Genomic DNA, 22,729 nt, shown 5'->3' on the forward strand with positions numbered 1-22,729 from the left:
TAAGCTGATGACAGAGTGTGAAGCCACAGTGCAGGGATGAGTGGTCTGTCACCCTATTTGTCCCAAAGACAGCAAGATGTTGGCAGAGGGGATTCAAGTCCTGTCCCGCCTTTCTGGGCATCTCAGTGAGCACACAGGTTCAGCCACAGTGACCCAACTAGGACTCTCCACCATAGACAAAGATAAAATGTGTCCTGGAAGTGCCAAGCACAAACATGAAAAATGGACCAGAATCGCTGGCAAGTCAAAGAGAACATTTCCAAAAGGAAGACATATAGCCACAAAGGAATATGCTGAAAGTCCTGTAGAGTAAGCAAAGCAGGGTCTGGGCAGCCTTTCCTGAGAATGATCCAGAAAATGATTCAAGAGAAATGGTCCCATTGATGGCCATTCTTATTTTAGGACTTTTTTTTTTTTTTTTCATTGAATGTCTATAGTGAGCTATAGAAAATTCTTGTTTCAGAGCCATTTCAGATAGGACTGAGGATAGGTTATTTGCCAGCTGCCCAGTTCTTCCTCAGAGAGGATGCAGACAGACTGCACCCAATGTGATGGGACAGTCTTCCCTGAAATGTTTTACCTGGGCATCAGGTCAAAGCCAGGGAGTACCACCTACATGCCACCCAGATAAAAAAAAAAACACACTGACAGTTCAGGCAGCAGAGGAGAAGTGCACGAACTCTGGCTAAGAATGAAAAGTCATTATGGGGAAAAAGACCTCGTTTTATAAAAATATAGTATGAAGGGCAATTATAATGATTTGCATCAAAACCTTTGTGTGTTTCCCTCCTCCTTCCACGTAAAAGTGCTAAGGTGTTTGGAGCGCACGAAATGAAACGGGGCATCTTTGGGACTCGTCTAGATTTAAGGTCTTCATCTCTGAGAGAGATGAATAGGAGGAAATGGGACTTCTGAGCCTCCAGGCCAGCACTCACTTGAAAGTCAATTATGTCCAGAGTGAGATACTCAAGATAAGGACACTTCTGGAAAACGAGTGAGGTGTCTGCTTTCCTAGAAGTAAACCTATAACTTCTACTTATAATAATCATTCTCTTACCATCTCCTTACTGCTCCCTAATAAATCTCAGCTCCTTCTCTTGCTGGGCCTAATATCGGAATGACAGTGGGAGCCGTCCAAGGCCAAGCAGAATGAGGTCTGTAGCTGCCCAGGAGTGGTGGGTTATTAGCCCTCTTTTCTCCTGTCCCTAATCGCAATGGATCTGTGACAATAAAACACCCAGCCCATGACAACAGCAAGAGATTCCTGTGCCAGAGGAGGCGAGCACTTCAGCAATGATGTCCTCCCCCTCCCCCCAACCCTAAGACTTGGACGGGGGGATGATACGCAGAGAGCTTATGAAGAACTAGCTCTGTCAATGGTGGTGTGTTCACGTGCAGAGACTAAGATCAGTGCCTGGGGACAGGCAGTCAAGTTTTAAATATTAAACAGCATTAAATATTTATAGCCATGACCTGAACGCATGAGTTATGTGTTCTGAATAATTATCATTTCTGAAAAACAAAGAGCATAGATTTATCTAATTAAAATACAGTCTATAGGATGGCCAGGATCTGCATCCAGAGCATCACAATGTCAGAGTTGCATGTGAAGAAGAGACAAAAGCGACTTTTTGAAAAAGTATTTGTAGATTATATTCTAGAACTACCTATCTGGAGTATAGTGGTTTTTATTTCACAATGTCATTTAACTACACAAAGCAGGTAAAAGACGACAGATGTGATCATGAGTAGGGGTTGGAGAGGGGTGTAGCAATTAAAATCTAAAGGTTAATGCTTAGCTCCAGTTTTCAAATGAAGTACTACATAAGCCCAACTGAAGCAAGTAGCCAGAAAATTTCAAAGGTAAAATGTTACTGATTTAAAAAAATAAACAGAATAAATTGTACCAAATCATTCTAATCTCATAAATTTAATATTCTATAGGTGTAACAAGATATGTTTAGCAATTTGGGAATGTTGAGAGAGGTCATCTGCATTGCATGTCATGTGACAATGTACCAAGACCAATTATTATAGAATAATCGAGCAACAAGATGAGTTGAGCTGGAAAGCAAAGGATGAAGTGGGTTTTTACATCACTGATTCTGTGACTTTATGATACAAAGCCACATCAACCAGGTGAAAGTCAAAAATTTCATCATTTCAGAATGCCTGGCCTGGGAATTGGGAGATTCATTTCTATAAGGATAATGACCTGGAGGTGATTTTACCAGCACCAGAAAGAGACTAAGTAGTTTTAGGAACTAATAAGGATTTATTCATCCACTCCCAACACAGCTTGCTTGCTCATCCTAAAATGACACTATTGCTAATTAACATCTACCGCTATTGACCTATTCTTTAATCTAACTAAATGACTGATGAGTTTAGCATGTCCAGTTATTAAACTGTAATGGTGAGTTAACTGTAAAGCTTTCAAAACTAAAGACTGGCTAGTGGTCGGGTAAGCTATACCTCTTGCTTCTCTGGTCGAGTCCACGAAGCCTGGAGAGAACAAGATATAAAACACAACAAGAAAGCAGTAAAATTTTACAACATGTTGCTTTAGAGAATTGATGTATCACACTGCATTCCGTGCACATGCAGCATCTTTTAAATTCAGCACGCTTACCAAGGCCCACTTTCCGTGGTGTGTTTATCACCCAGTTTCATTTAGGATTTAGCTTATGTTCAGCGTCCTCCCCCTTATGCACATTAGGATGTGCCATTCAAAGGTAAAGGCTTCCCTAGTCTTGGGTAGACGGATCTACAGATATCAGCAGGCATTAGGCTGCTTCCCCTCCACAACATCTTGAATATTCTTTCTATGAGTTCTGACCACAGAATCTGGAGCTCCTTCTACAGCTGGCTTCCTCCTCTGGATTTTGCTTGACCGCTTATTACAAATACACGAATGCCATTTTGAACTCATGCATTTTATAAATCTTTGCATGCATGCATCTTATGAAATTTTCATATTCAAAAAGGAACACAGAAAGGAATGAGAAGTGTAAAGCCGTTAAGACAAGGGTCAGGAAGTTGCGAGGACACTACATTGTGTGCTGTGGTCGAGTGGCAGGGGGTTCTTACAGGGAGAGGCATGGCTAGGTGGCACCTTCACCAAGCGTGGCGTTCACGTAGGAGTGAGCCCGCGAGCAACAGAGAGGTTTGGGTGCTTTCCTACCCACATCTAGGTTTGCCACAGCTTGTATACCTGGCACCTGGGATTCTACTCTGCTTACAGTTTCTCTGTTTTTGTACTTGGAGTCAAAACTATCCTACCTGCCTTATTCTTTTTATTACACGGCTTCATTGCCCAATTGTCCCTGATGTTCAAATGAAAAAAAGACAGAAAAGATACCAGAGACACAGTAATGAAATCCAGGGAATGCAAATGAGTTAGCAAACATTTAGTAAGAGTCCACTAAATGCAAAGAGCTGTCGAGGAATGAGGATGGAAGTGTTGGATTATGTCACACAGCTCTGGAACGAAGACGTGAGAACGGAGGAACATGCACAGACCAGAGTAACAGTGGGTCAACATGTCAAATGTGGTTGTCTAGTCCACATCACTTAGAAGCTTGTCTGTCACATGCCAGGGCTGCATGAATCAAGATTTGGGGGGAGAGGTTATAGGGGCTATCTAAAATAAAATAAAGCTGTTTGTTTTTCAAATCTGATTCTTCTTGCATCTCTCCCAAATCACTATGGCTCTGTGGCTTTAAGAATAAGAGGGTGCTAGTAATGTGATGCTGTAGCCTGACCTCCTACCTGTTTGCCTAGGGAAGTGATAAGCTAGGCCTTGACCTTGATAGTGTGGTGAAGGTGTGGTCCACTTTAAGACCAGCCAAGAGGCACATATCCACACACAAGAATAAAGCAGTACATGATTAGTAAAGCTCCAAATTGTTAGCTCCAGAGACTCTAATATTCATATGTTTAATTATCTAACACACAAGTCTGCAGGAATACGCAGATAAACCCAAGAGAAGCATCCCTACATTTGTCCCGAAGAATTTGTCCCCTGGATAGCCAGACTCATGCTCAGTGCAGGCACCTCTTCCACTGTTTGAAAGTGAGCACCTGGTTTGTATTGCATGAGGAATTCTTGGTTATTAAAAGCTCCATGTTTCCAGAGAGTCCAGAATTTCAAAAGGTTTCTCTTATTTGTGGAATTCTCTCTCAGTTCAAGATTCAATGCAATGCTTTTCATCTTTTCTATTCATCTCCTCTGATCTCAATTTTTGTCCCTCTCCTTTTCCTCAGACATGAAGGCTTTATATGCCTTTCTTTACCTGTCATTTCAAAGGCATGGGGATGTTCAAGTAAGCATACAATGGATTTGTTCTGCCTGAGATAAATTATGCAAATCATCACCTAGAAGTTTCACTCAAAATGTAAATGGTACTTGGAATTTAGCATTACTCACTCAAATACCTGGCGAAATTTAAAACAAGTCTGGCAGGATGAGGAATGAAATGATGAAATGTACACACTTCTATCGTGTACCTACTTATCACAACGCATCGATCAAATGAACCCCTTATGGTATTCCACTATTTTTCCTTTTGGTCAACATAATAATGACCACTAAGAAATGGATTAATTTTCAGACAGATGATTTATCCTAATTGTCTTAATGACACAAACTCAGCCTAGCTACTGGCTGGTGAATGAACTCAACAAAACTCACAGAAGCTCAGCAGATTGATAATAATCAATCTCAAGCAAAAGACTGGACTAAGGCTAGAAACACAATCAAAGGCAAGGTGTTACCTTCAGGCTCACCATGCTAGTTTTCACTTGCTTTTCCTCTTCTTGTTAAGGAAGAAAAACATCAGTATTCTACCTGAAAGCTACTAACTACATGTCTATGGTAGAAAGCCTTTTCTCCTGTGTTAAAAATGGTAATTCTGGATTCCACAAAGGAGTGAAGCAAATGACCAAGTTGCTGCCACTAGCTTATATTGTTACCTAGCGTATATTATTATGACAGTGCTCATTTTACTGAAGGAACCATTGAGCCTGCCGGAAAGTTCTCAAAATTGTGAGAGAACTCTGTGGCACAAAGTACCTGACCTCTTGAGCCAGTGACCTGGAAGGAAGCCCCTGTGGTTTTCAGAGGGGTCTGTGCTTGACTATCCCAACCGAGTTTTCTATTAGTGACATGGACAAAGATACCTCTAATAAGTGTTCATTCAAGATTGGAAGCAACAGCTGATATGCAGAAGGCTACTGAATTACCTGTGCTTGTGCCTTGTGCACAGGGTAGGGGGGTCACCCATGGCTGCTAGACCTCATCACCTTCAATACACATAAATAAAATGGGACGGTTCATATCGGTTGAAATACCTTAAACACACAGACCTCTAAGGATTGTTCTGATGAAAGCCAGAGCTGACTGGTTGGAAGGGTGGACTAAAACGGTCATGTTCAAGCCAGGGAATATTTGTACAGGCGGCATAATTCGTCATCGTAATGGTTAGAGGTGGCTACTGGTAATTTATGGGGAAGGGACTAGTGGTGCTAAATATTTTGCAATGCACAAGACCATCCAGTGAAAGCAGAATCTTCCCAAATTGCCACAATGTCCCCACTGAGAACTTCAGATGGCCACAAACAAAGCACAATTTTCAACAGAAACAGTTATAAATTTCTGCATGACTGGTTAAGCAATCAGTTGCACAAGAACAGGATAAGGGGTCTATGGATTCAATGCAGTTCATGTAAAAAAGACCTGAGCATTTCAGTTCACCACAAGCTCAATATGAGGCCACAGAATGAGATACTGCTAGGGCTAATGCAACCTTAACTGCAAGGGAGCCATAACCCCACGGAAGTCTGTGTTAGTTACCCTGGGCACTGCAGATTTTGAGGGGAGCGCTACTAAACTGAAGGTATTTAGTCCAGGGCAAGTAGAAAGGTAAACAGTGTGGGAACCATGACTGATGGGAAACAGTGACGATGACGGGGTGTGTTAAAGGGGAAGACAGGAAAATGGAATAGCTACTTCAATGGCTCACATGAAACAGTGAGTGGCAGAAGTGGGACAATCAAGAGGGGAATGGGGCAAGGAGGGAGAACTTCGTGGTTGTCAGCCTTGGCCAAGAGCCCTGCAAAAGACTGACAGTCGCTGTGCAGGCAGGGCTAAGTGACTTCATGGTGGACATGCTAGAAAAGGGTAGAGATAATCTCAGAGGTGTCTTCCTTCCAGCATTCTATGATCCTGGCATTTTATGTGATCTAATTCTTGGGAGACTTCTGTCCCTGACCAGTTAGATACAATTGTCTATTCTCATCATTTTACCATATCATCCCGCATTTGCAAAGAAGTGTTTGCTTCTATGCCTATTTCAGCATTCAAATAACCCCGATACCTTACTGTGAATGATGCAACAACTTCAGATGGAAGTGATCACGAGGGGCAACTGCCAAAGTAAGAATGAAATTTATCATCTGAAGTCTGACCAGCTCACGAATAAGCCATCTTTGTTTGTTTAATTATTGGCTTTCACAGTATAGGACGGACATCATGACTCTTTGATGTCAAGATGTAATTAATAGAAATGGCAACTTTTCTTAAACATGACTTGATTTGGGAAAAATATGTAAATCTGGTGTCACACATCTGGCTCTTGGAAACAGGATAACTGTTCTTGCTACGCTTGTGACAGTGATTCACTTGTGTTCTACAAACACCACTTCAAGTAAACTTGAAGGCCGTCCACAGTAAACAGAACCATAACACCACCTACATGGCTGGTTTAAATAATGATCCCAGATCGAGGCAGATGATCTACACTGGAGCTGAGTCATACAAAATGCAAGTCAGTCCTACTTGGCTGAGACAAGATCTACATTCTCAATACTTCCAAGGATGAATGTGTATTAGTGTCTGGTTATTTGTTCTCATTCTGTATAAATGAATTCACAGATCTAAGCCAGAAGTGCCAGCCTATTAAAGAACTCAAGGCAGGCACAAATCTTAATAACCCTCTGGTCTATCTTGGCTGTTGAACTATTCCTAGAAAAGATATAGAATTTGAAAAAGCATCATTCATCTGAAATAGCTATTATTTCTGTCCTTTGCTGTAGGTCAAAGATACGCACTGGGTCATTCTGGAAGAATCTACTCTCTAGCCAGATGTAGAAAAATCCAAGTGGCCTTGTGGTTTAAGCCCTGAAATGTACATTCAATCCATGTAACACACGATGGGAGCTGAAATTTGAGCCGAGGGTTCAATCTCAATGTTGTTAAAGAAAACATCTAAATAAACACCACATTTCTTAATCCAGTTGTTTTTCACAATATCAAGCAGCATATACGAGCTTCAAAAATAGTTAGCAGTTCCTCAGTTGAGTTTTTGTTAAGTTGAATTCAACTCTGGTGATAAAATTTGCAAAGGAGAAATAACAGGGTTTTTGGAGCAACCAGTTCTGTTCCTCTTGATATAATTTTGTTTTTTATTAGTGAGACACACACCAGTTCCTCACATGCAAATCCCAAATTTGGCTCTGGTATTTCACACTATGCACTTTTGGTTTTAGTTGAGCGTTTTACCTCTCTAGGGATTTCCTTCAGGCTGAGAGAAGAGTGAAGATCTATCATATTTGACATTTGGTCAATAAGCAATCCATTATAAATGTTCTTTAAGGCTAAGGCCATCACTCCTGAGTAGGTGACAAAGCTCTGGCCAAAGAAAATGAAGCCCATTACTCCAGGATATATGAGATGAAATTGGAGAAGAGCCATAAGAGGGTTTAAGTTGCTTTAAAACCAAGCTTCCTCCTCCTCTTCCTTTTGGTGCACTCAGCAACGAAGGACCACATGATGTGGGGTCACTTCAAGTTTTATATGTTGTCAATAATAAAGACAGCCTTCCAGCGGCCTATAAATCTAGGCACTTGAAAGCTAAATCTTCACCGGCATTTTAATTTACTAGAAAGGCTGCTACAAAGTTCTCAAATGCTCAGTGAATACCTTCTAGAACCCAGGGATCATCATCATCTAGAAACTGCTAATTATTTTTGCCTTTAGACAAAATGATATCCAGATGTGACCGAGAATACAGGCAGACACAAAGGCAACCAAGCTTGTGTGTGTGTGCAGCATGAAGATACAAAACACAGGAAAAGAAATCACAGGCTCATCCTGATCCCTACCATTTCCAGGAGACATTTCCTTGGGTGCTCTTGGGATGATGATAACATCACCTGGAGCACCAAGAGCCTTGTTCCTCAAAGCTCCACAGTCCTGGGACACCTAACCTGACCGTGCCCCCTGGCATCATACCCCTGCAATCTATGGCGGGAATTGTACCCCTTCCACTGCAAGGGGATGCTAGGCAGGCTGCCCTTGGGCAATGTGTTGGGGGCAGGGGCAGAGGACCTGGCTGTGGCCTCTGAGGGCCACATCCCATCTTTGGCTCACTGAGGAGAACGTGACACGGGGCAGACTCAACCCACCTGAGTCTGCATTCCACAGCCCTGAAACTCTTGGACAACATTATACCTTTTCTTCGTTGCTGATGTTTCGTGTAGCAGTTCTCCAGGTAATAGAAGGAATGGGGTCTCCTGAGGCTTCACAGGTGAGCGTGACCTGTTCCTCCAATTCCATGGCAGTCTGGTTCTCCACATAAGTGATTTTGGGTTTTGCTGAAAAGAGAAAAATGTTTCTATGAGTTGATCTGATTTTTAGTTTCTGGGCCTAAATGACAACAGGTACCCATTCAACAAGGTTATCTGTTTGTTACATCACAGGCCCTATTCTAGATACTGCAGGAGATAAAGAGCTTAGCCCCCAAGGATCTTCCACTAATGTCAGCATATGGCAACCTAAGTACTAGCAACAAGACAGCACCCTATACAGTTAAGAGTGTTAGCTGCAGGGAGGCTGGGAATGGAGCAGAGAAAGAAGCTTCCCTGGTGGGACCTGCATGAGAAGTCAGTTTTGGGGTTAGGGCAGGAGATATCCATAGGTGGAATTCTGGTGGGTAGAGAAATGCAGTCATTCCAAGTATAAAAAGTGCCTGAGTAAAGCAAAGAGGCAGATACTTGTGAAGAGAGGGTAGCATAGAGAGTGGCGTGTCCTGAGTCACGTGTCTGTGCCTCTAAGAAGAAGGAGCTGTGCCAGGCCGGGCAGAGACTTATTCCCTGGGTAAGGTGGTGGGGTGAATGGTATCCTGTGGCAGCTGCAGGCTATGGGCAGTGTCTGACCAGAGCAATGAAATGATCATTTGTACTTCAAGAAGGTTAATCGGGAAAAAAATTCAAGATGATTTAGAATGGAGGAAAACCTTGAGGTGGAAAACCAATTTAGAAGCACTGGCAGTGTCCCAGACGCGATGGATTGCGGTCTTGGATGCCGTCCTCTCTGGGGAGCAGAGAGCACAGGCAGATTGGAAGGAGATACTGAAGGGAGGTCTGACAGGAAGTGGCAGAATGGAAAGCAGGCGGCGGTGGCAAGAATCAAAAGGAGGAAGAGAAGGGGTCCAAATGACTCTGAGATTCCTAGTGAGTAGGAGAGTTGTATAAGCATTAACTTGCTGTGGTGAGTCAATTGGGAGGGTTCTGTGCAGTGGGCTGGGGGTGGGAGGGAGATGAGTTGAGATGAGTTCATTTTCCAAATGTTTTGGGTAATGCAAGAAAACACGAGCATTCAAAAGCTGAGTTAAATGTTAAAACATTAGAGAAAATTGAATTTTCCCAATTTAAAACAATTATACTCCGAAATTGCTAAACCTTCCATAGAAGAGAAAAGATAACACTGCACAAATGTAACTTATTTCACTAATGGAGAGAAAGGCCAGCCTAGATAAACAGACAAAAAATAAATAAATCAGAGTTATGGATAATTTTTGAAAGAACTGCATTTCCTTTCTACTCAAATTCATACAGTAATCCAAGTAGGCTAATGAAGTACTGCCTGTATACATTCTCCAAACTGAGGCCCTTGAGTCTGTTTTAATACACTGAAAACAAAGAGCGATGTATTAGCTCTAGCAAAATCCGTTTCTATGTAAAATTACCCACAGAGTTCAAATATTGACCTGAAGTTCATTTGCACTAGCAGCCTGCTTAGCAAACCCTAGTTTTCTGTTTTGATGGGCAGCACCCAGCCCCTTCTCAATCCAATATGGCCAGGTAACCCCAGATCAGAATTGATGGAACCCACACGAGAGAGGCTTTCCCACAGGAAGGCTTTGTGTGTCTCTTATACGGTACATGGACTTTCCAAGGAGGTAACAACGCATATTGGAGGGATCAGAGAATCCAAGGAGGTAACAACGCATATTAGAGGGATCAGAGAATTGGAGTTGGATAGGAAGCTTTAGAGACATAAACAAAATTGGGATTTCTATGTTAAACTCACTGCCTAAAAATTGAAAAGCAAAACCAGTTCAGCCAAACAAAAGAATCCACTGATCTAAGCATCCTTTGGGGGGTCTGGCGGCAGTCAGAGGAAGGTGAATTTCTGGTCTCTTGAAACTTAGTCAGACACTGTGACCTGACTGTGCCAACCATGTCATGCATGCCCCTTGGCGTGTGGACCCGGCAGCAACAGCTAACAGGACACCACGGATGTGGAAGACCTACGGATAGCTGGTCTCAGTGGCTCCATTCTCCTGACAGTCGCAAGGGCGCACAGTATGTTAAAGTGTTGAGCAAAGCGCCTATATCCTTATGAAAGACATCATTAACACGGTTGGTTCTGTATGGCCTACAGAGGTCTGTGAAAGGAAGGCGAACTTCTCACTGGTGACTTAACCACTCCACTGTCCAGAAGCAATGTGACTGTTAGAACTCGCTGAAGGCTCAGAAAGCAACCTGGATGTAGGAGAGGGCTATCAGTTACTGTCTAAACTTGGGGCACTCTTAAAGGGGTGAGGTGCAAAATCACACTGGGACCACAGGCCAGCAGGACCGGACATGGGGTCAAGTCACTTCCTTCTGCATGCAGAGTCTAGCGGGATTTCCCCTTGAATGAGACTTGCACCATCTTCATGAACCTTGCTGTGTACTCTTAGCTTTGGGTCCCTGCTCTATTCTCCGACTGCTGTCCCAGAGCGTAACACTCAGCTGGTCCCAGTCCACCTGTCCCAGACAGGCGAGGCTGTGAGCACAGGGCCTGGGAAGTTTTCCAGGCAGCCTGCTCTCCTAGCAGCTCTATGCACTCCCACAGCTCTACACTAGGGCTTAACCACTCTCTCGCCACCCCCCAGCTAAGGTTTCTGCCACACCGGGACCTTCTGTGCCTGACTGAAGACGTTGGCTGTGGCCAGGGCACCTTCCTGTAGGCTCCTGTTAGTTCTCTGCTATAACTCATAGGTTACAGCAGGGGATTCATGCTGCTTTGGTGCTAAGGGGTCCTGGTGAACTGGCCTCAGCATGGGCAGTATGAGCCCCCAGGGCATGTGATGAGCATGATAATAATCAGCGGAGAGAAAAATCCTTCTCAGAAAGGCCCACAGGGAAAGGAATCATGGAAATTCACTGTCAAAGTTGAAGGTAGGCTGCAACTACTTAAATTTAAGAGCTTCTAGCTGATAGCTGAGGTGATACCTGCTAGAACAGATCCCTTTCATAGGAAAAGTGAAGTCCATGAGGCACAATTGCAGCCACCCCTAATTCAGATAGGTCCCTTTTATACTAATACCGTCCCTTCTGGAAGCCACAAGACTGAGCTCTTTGCAGATTTCTTTCCTCTTCTGTCTCAAGATGGGGATTCTGCTGCAGCTGGGGAAACAGCACCTTTTCTCCACAGTGCTTGACCCCAATGGCAAACCAGAAGGGGAAGGACATGGAAATAGAGGGGGTTAGAAAGAGGAGGTCCAGGGCTCTCCCTCATGGTGCAGTGGGTTAAAGTACCACGTTATGAAGCTCTCCTACCACTGCAGCACGAGTTCGATCCCCCACCAGGGAGCTGACCCATATGACACATCAGACCTCCCCTGACCCTCCCGCTGCTCCCCTCAGCAGTGTACTTCATCAGTCAGCCTGTTCTGCTCCCCACTCTGTCTCTGGTGAAGCCTCTCACTCCCTGTACCTCTGGCCTGCACCCCAGTTCTGTATGCACAAATAAATAATTCTTTAAAAAAAGAAAAAAGAAAGAGGGGATCTGAGAGAGAGAGCGAGAGAGAGAGAGAGCGAGAGCGAGAGCGAGCAAGCACCTGTGTACAAGAAAGATGCAAGTAAAGGAAGGAAGGCGCACAGACAAGCCCTGCCTCCCGACAGCTCCCTTCATCTCTTCCCCGCACTGGCACCTCCTTTCCTGAGTCTCACCTGCTTTCTTTACTGTAGAACGGCCCCATAAGGCTCCTGGCTCACAACTCACACATCCTCCCTGGGGTGGCCATCACCACCAGAGAGGCTTGGAAGAGAAGCCAGGATCTGTTCTTGACTAGCCAAGTTAGAACAAATGTACTTCCATCGGAAAACCTTGTTCTCCACGGTAGACATGGAACACATGCTCATTTCGTTATTATTAGCCACCCCGTATGTGATTCACATAGGCTCTGTGTTAACTTTGCCTCTACGGAGAAGTAACTATCATTGCTAGATCAGAGAGTGAACTCCAAAGCCAACCAGCAGGGTCTGTGTTCCGGTTCCTGTTCAGTCTCCCCGTTTGCAAACGGATAAAAATTAAATCTACCTCACAGGTTTTACATTAAGGATTGAAAGAACTAATTATGCATAGACCTCACACAGTGCTTGGCTCAGTATAAACGCTCACTTCTTGCTGGATATGATCATCATTACTGTACGGGGCTGATAGCAAAGAGAATTTCCTAAAGGCAAGTGATGATGACACGTTTTCAAGCTCATTATCCTGGCACATGCAAAATGCTTCTTTCACATAAATAAAACAAATTGCTATTCCTGCATCTCTTCCAAAACTAGCACCTACTATATGCCAGGCACTGTTCTAGGCACAGAGTCGAACAGACACAGGAGCACATGCGCAGTACAGAATGTGCTCTTATTGCCTGGGTGCCTCGGTTTGTGGGACCTCAATGCCCACCCAGCCCTTCTTTACTTGGGAGACTCCTACTTGTGAAATAGAACATCGTTTTCAAAGACTTCTCTAACTTCTGTCACACAGAGAAAGTATCTTCTTATAAAGCAGTGTGCCTATTGCTATCATGAGTCATTATAATGGGCTGTCACTACAAAGTTCAGTGCTGGTCATTGACATTAGCTCGTGAACCCACTGATGAGAACAGAGTGTACATTATTCATCTTCGTGAGCTTGGCACTGGCTGTGCCCCTGGCAGACCCTCAAATGTTGCTGACAGTATCGATCATAATTTATATGCTTATGTGTTTATCTCCCTCCTCAAGCTTCTCGAGGTCACAGGACCACATCTTATTCCTCTTTCTAGTGCCTCTGCCCAGCAGTAAGGCATTCAATTAATATCTGCTAAATGAAAGAACAAATTAACAATCTGTCTATATAAAATACATCTGTCTATATGTAATACATCTGTCTATATAAAATGATAACACTTGAAAAAGTTAGAATGTCTAGGGAAGATGAGTCTGAATGAGAGAAGACTACAGAAAAATTTTCAAGGACTTTGATTTTTCACTCTCAAGTACCTAGAGTTAATGTGATCCAACCTATTTCTAATGTGATAACTTATTTCCAAAGCCAGTTGTCATTAATGAATAAATAGGATTCCTGTTTGATTAACAAGTCCATTTGCATCTATACACTTGATTTTCTTTCTTTCTTTTAATGAGCCAACAAATATGTAATGGGTACCAGTAATCTTGGGGGTCATTATGCATTCCTTCCTCTTTCTTATATCTTACAACCAATCTATTGGCATATCTGACTTCTTCTACCCTTTATTTTTCCACCTTTTTTTTTTTGGTCTGCTTTACCATCACCTCTAACCAAAAATTCCCCAATAGTTCACTGACTGGTCTCTTTACCAGTGTCTACTCCTGAAACCCTTCACCATTTTTTTTTTAAGTTTTTCTTTTCTAAAAAATTCCCTCCACCAAACCACCTATGTCCATACTCTCTGGTGTTCAGAGCAATTCTCCAGTCATGTGCAGCAAGAATTTTCCCAGATGCACCGTGTAGCAACCTGGGAATGCACACAGTAGGGCGGCCCTCCGGCATCATTTTTATTAACGTCACCTACCGTGCACCAGCTTGTCTGTGATTTTTAAAAAATGTGCAGACAAGAGTTGCCAGTCACTAGGTTGAACGTTCTCTGCCACAAGTTCTTTTTCCAAGGTCAGGTCAAGAGGTATTTCAGTTCTAGATGAATGGAAGCTAAGAGTTCACACAGTGGAAGTGAGTAGAGATGGGGGGGGCTCTTCTGACTTTGATGACACCTTGTCACCCAGACCAGGGGAGAAGCAAAGAGAGACGGTAGCCAGCTGGCCACTCACATTTATCATCAGCCCATTATGTGCTGGAGTGGTTCAGAGTGCCAGAGATAAAATGGACTATCAGGGAGTCACATTTCACAGAAAGTTAAGATGCCAAGTGGCTCTTCCATGTGTACATTTGATTCCTTTACCCACACCTCTGGTCCTGTCCCAGGGTTGCCAATTGCTCCCGCAAATATTCCAAAGATCTCCAAATCCATGCACTCTGCCATCTTGGAGCTAATGCACTTACTAGAAAGGGAGACAAACAATCCCCAAAGCAAGTACAAACATGAGATCAGCTCAGCTACAGATAAGGACAATGAAGATACAGTGAGATTAATGGGAGGAATCAGTGGAGGTGGCTGGTAGTGGTGGTTCTAGGGGAGCTGCATTAGTCAGGGTGTGGAGAGAAGGTGAGTTCAGCAGGATGATGCATGAGAAGGCAGCTGGGCTGATTTCAGGGAATGATGTGCCAAGCAGAACACCAAATGTGATATTCCTGAGGTAGGGAACAACTTGGTGAGCCCGAGGGACAGAAAGAAGGCCTGAGGGCTCGAAGAGCTTTATAGAAAAAAGGAGAGGGAAGCTGAGTCAGGAGGGAAGGCAGATGCTAGCTCGCTAGCTCGGGATGGTCTTGCAGGGAGGTTGGAGGTTTTTTTGGTTGCAACAGGAAGTGACGGGAGGACTTTAAGCAGAAGAAGAAGAGTTGAGATTATTTTGACTACTGAAAGGGAGTGGGGTGAAGGGGCCAATTCAGGAAGGGCGGCAGAGAGGCCAGCTCGGGGGAGGCTGGCTGTGTCACTGACCAGAGCATGGCTGGAGCAGGGCCTAGTGGGAGAGTTGGGAAGAAGTCACTGCATATAGGGTAGTTTCCCAGCTAGAGTGGAGGATTTCGCTGACAGCTTGAGCGTGTAGGGTAAGAGGAATCTGGGCCAGGGAGGCAGTGACCTGAATCCCCACGGCTCTTACCAAAGACCTTGAGGTGGATAGATGCGTCCTGCTCCCCGGCCTTGTTCTCAGCGATGCAGACGTACTCAGCTTCGTCATTCTTATCCACCTTCCTGATGGTCAGCTCAGAACTATCATCGCTGAAGATGTACTTCTCGTCTTCCTCATTTTCTATCTGTTCCCCATCCCTACAGGGTGTAGAAATGCAACATACCGTGATTTTGGCCAGAGAGTGAAATGCCTTATTTTTCTTTACATCAGTAATGTGCAGATTGAGTGTGTGAGAAAGACTTGGCAGAAAGTAAAGATGCCAAGTTGTATTTCCACGTGTACCTTCGATTCCCCTACCCACACATCTGGTCTGGTCCCAGGGCTGCGAACTGCTCCCACCATATTCCAAAGAGGGTCTCCCAGTCCATGTGCTCTGGCTGTGAGCCCCAAACTCTCAATGAAGGAACTTCAAAGCACAAGGCCAGAGACACTTACAAAAGACTCCATTATGCCTGGAGCTGACCCTCCCAAGCACCCCTCCCAGCCGCACGGCCACGCTCCCCTCTCTGCTACCGTGATAACAGGCATGGGCCAGCTTCTTACTTTGTCCAGCTCATGGTGGGCTCGGGGAAGCCCTCGGCATCGCACACCAGGGTGACGGACTGGCCCAGGTTGGCGGTGGCATTCACTATGCTCTGCCTGGCTTGGACGGTGGGTGGTACTGAAGGAAAGAAGGACAGTCAGGGGGGCTGTGAAGACCTGGAAGAAGCCAGTGGCCTGGAGAAGAAGCGCCCCCAGAGGGAACCCCGGTCAGAGGGTCCCAGCCTGGCATCAAGAGTCTAGGCTGCTGTGGTTACTGTAAGGGCTCAAAATTCATGTGATGCTAAATAATTACTGTGAGCTGTATACATGATTCACCCACAGACCTGCATCTGTGTTTCTCAACAATATATAACAATACCGGTTTTCAATGGTACAGCTCTAGGAGATGCATTAATACTGAATGTATTTTATTCATTGTAAAATGGCATTCAACATACAGGAGTGATTTATCATTATATATTTTACCAGTCAGTGCACACTAAACTTATAACTACCAAAGTTGGCAGAACTTGAGGTCAAAGAGGTTCTTCATACTGGAAAAAGCTTAAAATTCCCGCTTCCGGCGGTTACATGGTTAATACCAATTTGATGTATCAAAGAGGGACATTTCTGTGCAGTAGTGAGCAGTGTTCCTGCTCACAAACCGTTTTCACCAAAGGTATGAGAGGAGGAGACATATCAAAAAGTACACATCAATAGCCAAAACAATTCAACCATGATTTACTTATTTTCTTAGTAATGACATTATAATTTCCTATAAACATCTTGTAAATGCCAGATCGATTCTGTGGGTATGTTTATTTGACACTGCAAATTAAGATTAATAAACCCTTGGACCATGATTCTGACTATTCTGAGGCTGGAATTGATTATAATATTTTCGTTGAACATCGAGCCAGGGGACTCACTTCACAATTATGGTAACATCAAGGACAATGAAGGATGAGTAAGAATTTTCTAGGAAGCACAGGGAAAGTGACTCAAGGCAATGAAGGGCATTCAAGAGTTGTATGGCAAGTCCCCATAGTCCAGGGAGACCCAAAAGGCAAGTGTATTAAAAAAAAAAAAAAAAAAAAAGCCATGGCCCCCCAGGTGGTGCAAGGGGTTAAGTCTCAGAACTGTGAAGCTACCTGCAGCCACTGCAGCACAAGTTCGATCCCTGGCCAGGGAGCTGACCCACATGGTGCAGCAGACCTCTCTTGTCTCACTTGCTGCTGCCCTCACAGTGCAGTTCTGCCTGTTCTGCTCCCCACTCTGTCTCTGGTGAATTCTCTCAATCCCTGCACCTCTGGCCTGTACCCCAGTTCTTGTATGCATAAATCTTAAAAAAAAAAAAGGCCAAAGAGGCTAAATACAGTGTTTGTGTATATTTCATCTGACGTAAAGCTGTGTAAGTCGTGACAGGATTTATTTTATAGACCATAGAGGACGATAGGGTAGGGCTGTGGAGAGCCAAGGTGGTAGCTGTGGAGAAAGTGGGAAGAACAGGTCTCCTCACCATTCACAATGACCTGAATGTCCTTGAAGTTGATCTCCCCCCGTGCCAAGATCCTGCCCTCACAGCGGTACGTGCCCTCATCCGTTTTCTTGATGCCCCGGATCTGCAGGTAGTTGTTGGACAGCACTATGAATCGAACTAGGAGAGACAAGAAGCAGCGTCAGCCATGATCCGTCAGAGAACTCTGCAGTCTGAAAGCAGGGAGCAGGGCCTTCCTTTTCCCCAGCGTCCATCTTACAGGGTGGGGCTTTCAGCTGAAATAAGAAAATGTGTCCCTGGCTCTAACATACAGTCAAAGGCAGAATCGATGGGAACTTCATCTTTTTGGAGAGAAAGCTGTGCCTGAACATGCAGGCTACAGACACCCATCAGTCGGGAGCTGGACATGGTATGTGGCTCTGGAATCTTGGGGTCAGAATTTCTTGGGGCCAGCAGAGGGGACACTCTAGGAGACTGGGGGACCCAGAAGATTCAGGTCTCACCATCTTTTTTCAGGATGACATCTCGGCCTTTGTGTTTCCAGATGATGGTTGGGGGCAGGGAGCTGACCACGTCGCACACAATCACGGCATCCTCCCCCTCCCTGAACTCCTGCGGGGTTGGTGCATTCTTGAACATGAGCTTCTCTGGAAAGTGAGCAAGAGAAGAGTGAGGGAAACAGATGGTTCCCCCCGCCCTGCCCCACAGATTCCTTCTCATTGCAACATGCTACCTGGACTCGAGTCCTGGTCTACTCCTACTCTGTATACAAGAGGGATCCCATCCAGTACTTGGCTATGGATGCCAGGTGGAGCAGTGGCATCAGTGGAGGCCAAGGCATCAATGTTTAGTAGTCAATGTCTAGTCGCTGAGTGCTAATTTTTATCCAGAAAACTACCTATGGAGGGAAGGCCATGTTTTCACCACATCCATGCCATGTGGGATGAAGCACAATACTCAGGGAGGGTGCACCATTACCTATTCTACAAGGAGGAGGTGGAGACCTCCGTCGGTGCCTTTTCCCTGTGTCTGGTACCTTGCCTCAAGTTCCCTACAGCAGAAAGGATTCTGACGAACATATGAAAAGCAGGTTTCAAGGCAATAAATACTGTAGCGATCAATACTGTTCTAGTTGCTGCCACCCGCCCTCACACTGGCCGCTGCAAAAGATGCATAATAAGCACCTCGGTGGCAGCAGGAGCTGCCTGCGCTGAGTGGCCCAGGGGTTTCGGATCATTATCCCCCACTGGCCAAGCCTTCAGGCTCCATTACCCACAGAGGAGAGTGCAGTAAGAAGTACAAATCCCCAGTAGGGGAGAGATGGGGGAATCCGTAAGAGCCCTCAGAATAGTGTATCGTTGAATTTAGAGAATGGAGGTGAGAGGGAGGTAGCTGTGACCAGCGTGGACTGGGGCTTTGAGTTCTGAGTGGCCTAGGATCATTTGAGAACATATTTTCACTCTCAGCTCACTCTGAAAGGACTCGGGCAGACGAAAGGGGGCAAGGCGGGCTCGGCAGCCCTCAGCCACTGGCTCTACTGCTACACCTCTCTGCTGTCCAGGTGCGTGCCTGGCCAAAGGAGAGGAGGGGGTAAAAGGAGAAGGAAGAGGTCTTACGGAAGATCTTCACGTTGACAGTGGCCTCTGACTCACTGCCGTCCTCGCCTGTAACCACACACTTATAAATGCCAGCGTCGTCAATTTTGGCATTGTAGATGGTGAGCGTCGAAGAGGAGTCGTCATTCCATACCACCGAGATCCGCTGCTGGTTTGGGGTGAGCTTTTCTCCGTTGGGGGAGAACCAGGAGATGTCTTTATCTTTGGCATCACCTGCCACTGAAGAGCAAGAGATCATTTTTAAACCACTTAAGTTGGGAAGACAGAGCGCCCTCCAGAATGATGGTGGGGGACTCAGAAGTACTGGTCAAGAGATCATCAGGCTTGGTGACCAGGGGCAGATGGCCAGTTATGCTAGAAAGTTGTGTAGCTGCTCTCTGGCTTCTGTGCTCAGTTGTTAGGTGCTCCAGTTGTTGGAGTGTTTCAAAAGCACACACGAGATAGCTTGAGCCAAAAAGGGCACATGATCTAAGTAGGTAACTTCTCCAAAGAAGACACTGAGGTGACCTTCGGCATGTGAAAAAGAATCCATCACTTCTCATTTGGGAAACATGCATCAGAACAAGGAGCCATCCTCTCTCTCCTGTGAGAATGGCCCGCGTCAGAAAGAGAGGAACAACAAATGTAGTTGAGGATATGGAGAACAAGGAACACTTGCGTGCCGCTGGTGGGAATGTAGTTTGGTACAATCCCTAATAAAAATGCTATGGAAATATCTTAACAAGCTAAACATGGAAATACTAGAGGGTCCAACAATTTCCTTGCTAGGTATTTCTCCAAGGAAGAGGAAAAGTTCAACATGAGAAGACTCATTCCCTGCTGTGTTCACAATGTTATTCACTACAGCTAAGATCTGGCACCAACCTAAATGCCCATCGACAGATGACTGGATAAAGAAAGCGTGGAATGTGTGCTCCAGGGAATACCGCTGAGCTACTGAAAAAGATGAAATAGAGTTTGGAGGACAAAAATGAATGGATCTTGGGGTGACTATCAGAAAATGAAAGGCAGAGACTGAAGATTTGATTCTTCTTGGAATATAAACAGCCAAAGAACATATTATTTAGGAAAAGCACAGCAAAAATAATTCTTAGACTCTAAATAATATAATAGTTTGTAGAGGAAATGGAGTGGGGGAGGGGGAGGATAAATAATGGGACAGGTCATCAGCATGAAAGTATGGGTAGAGCATATGCACATAAGGAGGGGTGAAAATGCACTCCCCAAAGTTACACAGACATGTACATGACTAGTCAATAAAAAACAGAATTAAAAAAACTACCAGTTGTGTTAGTAGTTCTCACAAGGGTCCTATCTTTAGTGAGGGACAAGAGGAGGCATTTATTGAGGACCTACTCTGTGCCAGCCTTTAAGCAAGGAGCTTGCAGCCTCACAGAGCAGGAGACTGAGGGAGTTTGCATATGTAGGATCCAAACACAAAGGTCTAGTTGATTAACCTGCGTGAGGGCTTAGATGCCAGGCTCCTGAGGAGAAGACGACACCCCAGTTTTATTCTAACATCTGCCTGCACAAACCAACATGTCATTTCAGCACCCCTGCCTCGGAGAGACAATTCATCTGCTGAACTGAAATGTGGCAATGACGGTCAGTCACGCAGGTGTCCTTCCCTGGCACCTAGGAGTGGCAGGTGCTGCTGCTGTCCGGACCCTGCGCTGGAATGGGGTGAAGGGCTGGATCCAGCGATGTGGCTTCTCTGCATGGCGCCTTTCCCCGGCCCGCTCCCCAGCCCTCCACAGATGCTTAGTATGGAAATGAAGCAGTCTTTCTTTCAGGGCCCATCATGTTTTCAATAAATATCGCTATTTGCAAGATGTGCTGTGGGCCCCACGGCTGCATCTCCAGATCACTGAAATTGCGGTAATGAAGGCAAAGCTGGAGTGAACACATCCAGAGGCCACAGCCACCTCAGCGAACGCAAATCACGAGAGCCCTGAGCGGCCCCTCCCTGCCAAAGCTGCTTGGGAAATGTCACAGCTTACACCTAGCTCAGCTCTTTCCTGGTCCCTCCCTGTTCCAAATCCCCAGCGTGTCACAGACAGCGAATCCGAGGCCTAATTGGAACCTTACTCCTCCACAGGACAGTTTTTGATAATTATGTGGGAAGGGAGCAGCATTTCTAAACAAATCAGGGACACTCCAGTGTTTGGGTGGGGACCCATGGGAGGAAGTGTCGCTTTCCACATGAGATCTAGAAAACCCAGGATCTATGTCCTCGCAACAAAAGGGGTCGTTTTCTCTCAGGCAGGGTTAGAGCTTGGATTTTCCTGCTTTGGGGGATTCTAATCCTCACACCGGCCACTGCAGCGTGCTTTCTGAGCTTGCTCTTTGCAGGCACTTGGAGGACCAGCACTGTTCTGCCTCTCCTCAGAAAACCCGTAACCACCCGGCAGACCCCAGAGGCACTGCCCTGGGCGGGGGTAGCCTGCAGGAGGGCAGGGTGGCCGGAGGGCCTGTAAGCGTCTCTGGTTCCCGGGTCAACGCCGAGGTTTCTCAGGACAAAGTAGTGAGCCAGGAGCACACAGCTGCTGCTTCTGCTCTGCCTGAAGCTTTCGGGCCAAGTTCTTGCCATGCAGTGGAGCATGGGGCACTTGCCTTGACACAAGAAGAATTTGGACTCTCCCACGCTGATTTCTCCTTGGCTGGGAACAATATCCACCTGCAGAGAAACTGAAAAACAAAATCCAAGTTGAAACACATGTTTGGATTACTGAGAAGGAAAAACCCAGAGCTCTCATACCAAAATGGTGTCTCTGGGCTTATTTTAAGGAAGAGAGAGGGGCGGAGACTGTCGTCACCAGGGGTTCCTTATACAGACGCCAGGTGCAGACATAGTCTAGATCATTCTCTTGCAACTGCTAACGCCATTAGCCAGTGCAAGGCCTTCACAGGAGACCGGGGTGACCTCTGCCCGAAATGCTTTCAACGCCTTGAGACGGCTATGGTACTACTCCAAACAGCCTCACCACCGGGGTTCACAGGAACAGCCCAACTGGTTATTTGGCCATCAACCTGCCATGTCCCTACACAGTCCCGGAGGCCTGTCCCGCTAAGACTCACGGGGACGTGCTGCCCACCCCCCACAAGTGCTCAGCAACTGTGGGGACCCCACGTGAAGCCCCAGTCTGATCTGGGCAGAGGATGCTTCTGCAGACAAAGCAGCTCACAAAGCAGCTCTGGGACCAACGTGCTTCTTTCCGTAAGAGGCACAGCCTCAAACATCAACACCCTGTCGGTCGGCCCCACCCCGAGGCCCTGTGGTCTGTGCCCTGGGGAGTTCCCTGCACTCCTGGGCAACGTGCACAGAATTTTGACGTGAATCTCCATATGCTCTGGCAGTCCACCCACCGGACCTCAGGTGCCCGGATTCATGCAGTTCGTTTACCTGCCAGGAGCACATAACCAACTGAGCCTGATGAAAATACAGTTTTAGGGAGGGGAAAAATGGCTTTATCCGCTTGGATTCCACTCCCTCTGCCTTTTGTCCTCTAAGGCAGAGCATGTCTGAAGACCGAGGCTAATGGACATGTGGGTCAAGGCACGTAGCTTTCTAACGCAGACGCGAAGCAGGGGCCTAGACAAAAGGGTCGGTGGCAGAGACGCAGGGAGGCCTTCCTCAGCACAGCCATTTTCTCTTGGCAGTAGATGGAGGGAGAGCGCGTTGCCATGGCGACTGACTTGCAGGCAT

General features: G+C 45.7%; 1 protein-coding gene across 17 annotated transcripts in view; it reads right to left on the bottom strand.

Moving 5' to 3' along the window:
• The window catches only part of NCAM1 (neural cell adhesion molecule 1), a 277,215-nt gene that overhangs the window by 41,099 nt on the left and 213,387 nt on the right, over nucleotides 1-22,729 (bottom strand). For 10 of the 17 annotated variants that reach the window (XM_012729541.1, XM_012729540.1, XM_012729539.1 and 7 more), the window contains exons 2-9: nucleotides 21,637-21,711; nucleotides 19,024-19,242; nucleotides 17,911-18,054; nucleotides 17,429-17,566; nucleotides 15,931-16,048; nucleotides 15,358-15,524; nucleotides 8,513-8,655; nucleotides 2,476-2,505 (exon numbers count right to left, since the gene is read on the bottom strand). In XM_012729541.1, coding sequence (XP_012584995.1) covers nucleotides 2,476-2,505; nucleotides 8,513-8,655; nucleotides 15,358-15,524; nucleotides 15,931-16,048; nucleotides 17,429-17,566; nucleotides 17,911-18,054; nucleotides 19,024-19,242; nucleotides 21,637-21,711 — 1,034 coding nt within the window. The remainder of the gene's footprint in view (nucleotides 1-2,475; nucleotides 2,506-8,512; nucleotides 8,656-15,357; nucleotides 15,525-15,930; nucleotides 16,049-17,428; nucleotides 17,567-17,910; nucleotides 18,055-19,023; nucleotides 19,243-21,636; nucleotides 21,712-22,729) is intronic. The other 7 variants (XM_004689257.2, XM_012729542.1, XM_012729552.1 and 4 more) reach the window with 1 other exon arrangement.

Source organism: Condylura cristata, unplaced genomic scaffold (assembly GCF_000260355.1).
Source record: "Condylura cristata isolate star-nosed mole 26May11 unplaced genomic scaffold, ConCri1.0 scaffold00025, whole genome shotgun sequence".
Classification (NCBI taxonomy): Eukaryota; Metazoa; Chordata; class Mammalia; order Eulipotyphla; family Talpidae; genus Condylura; species Condylura cristata.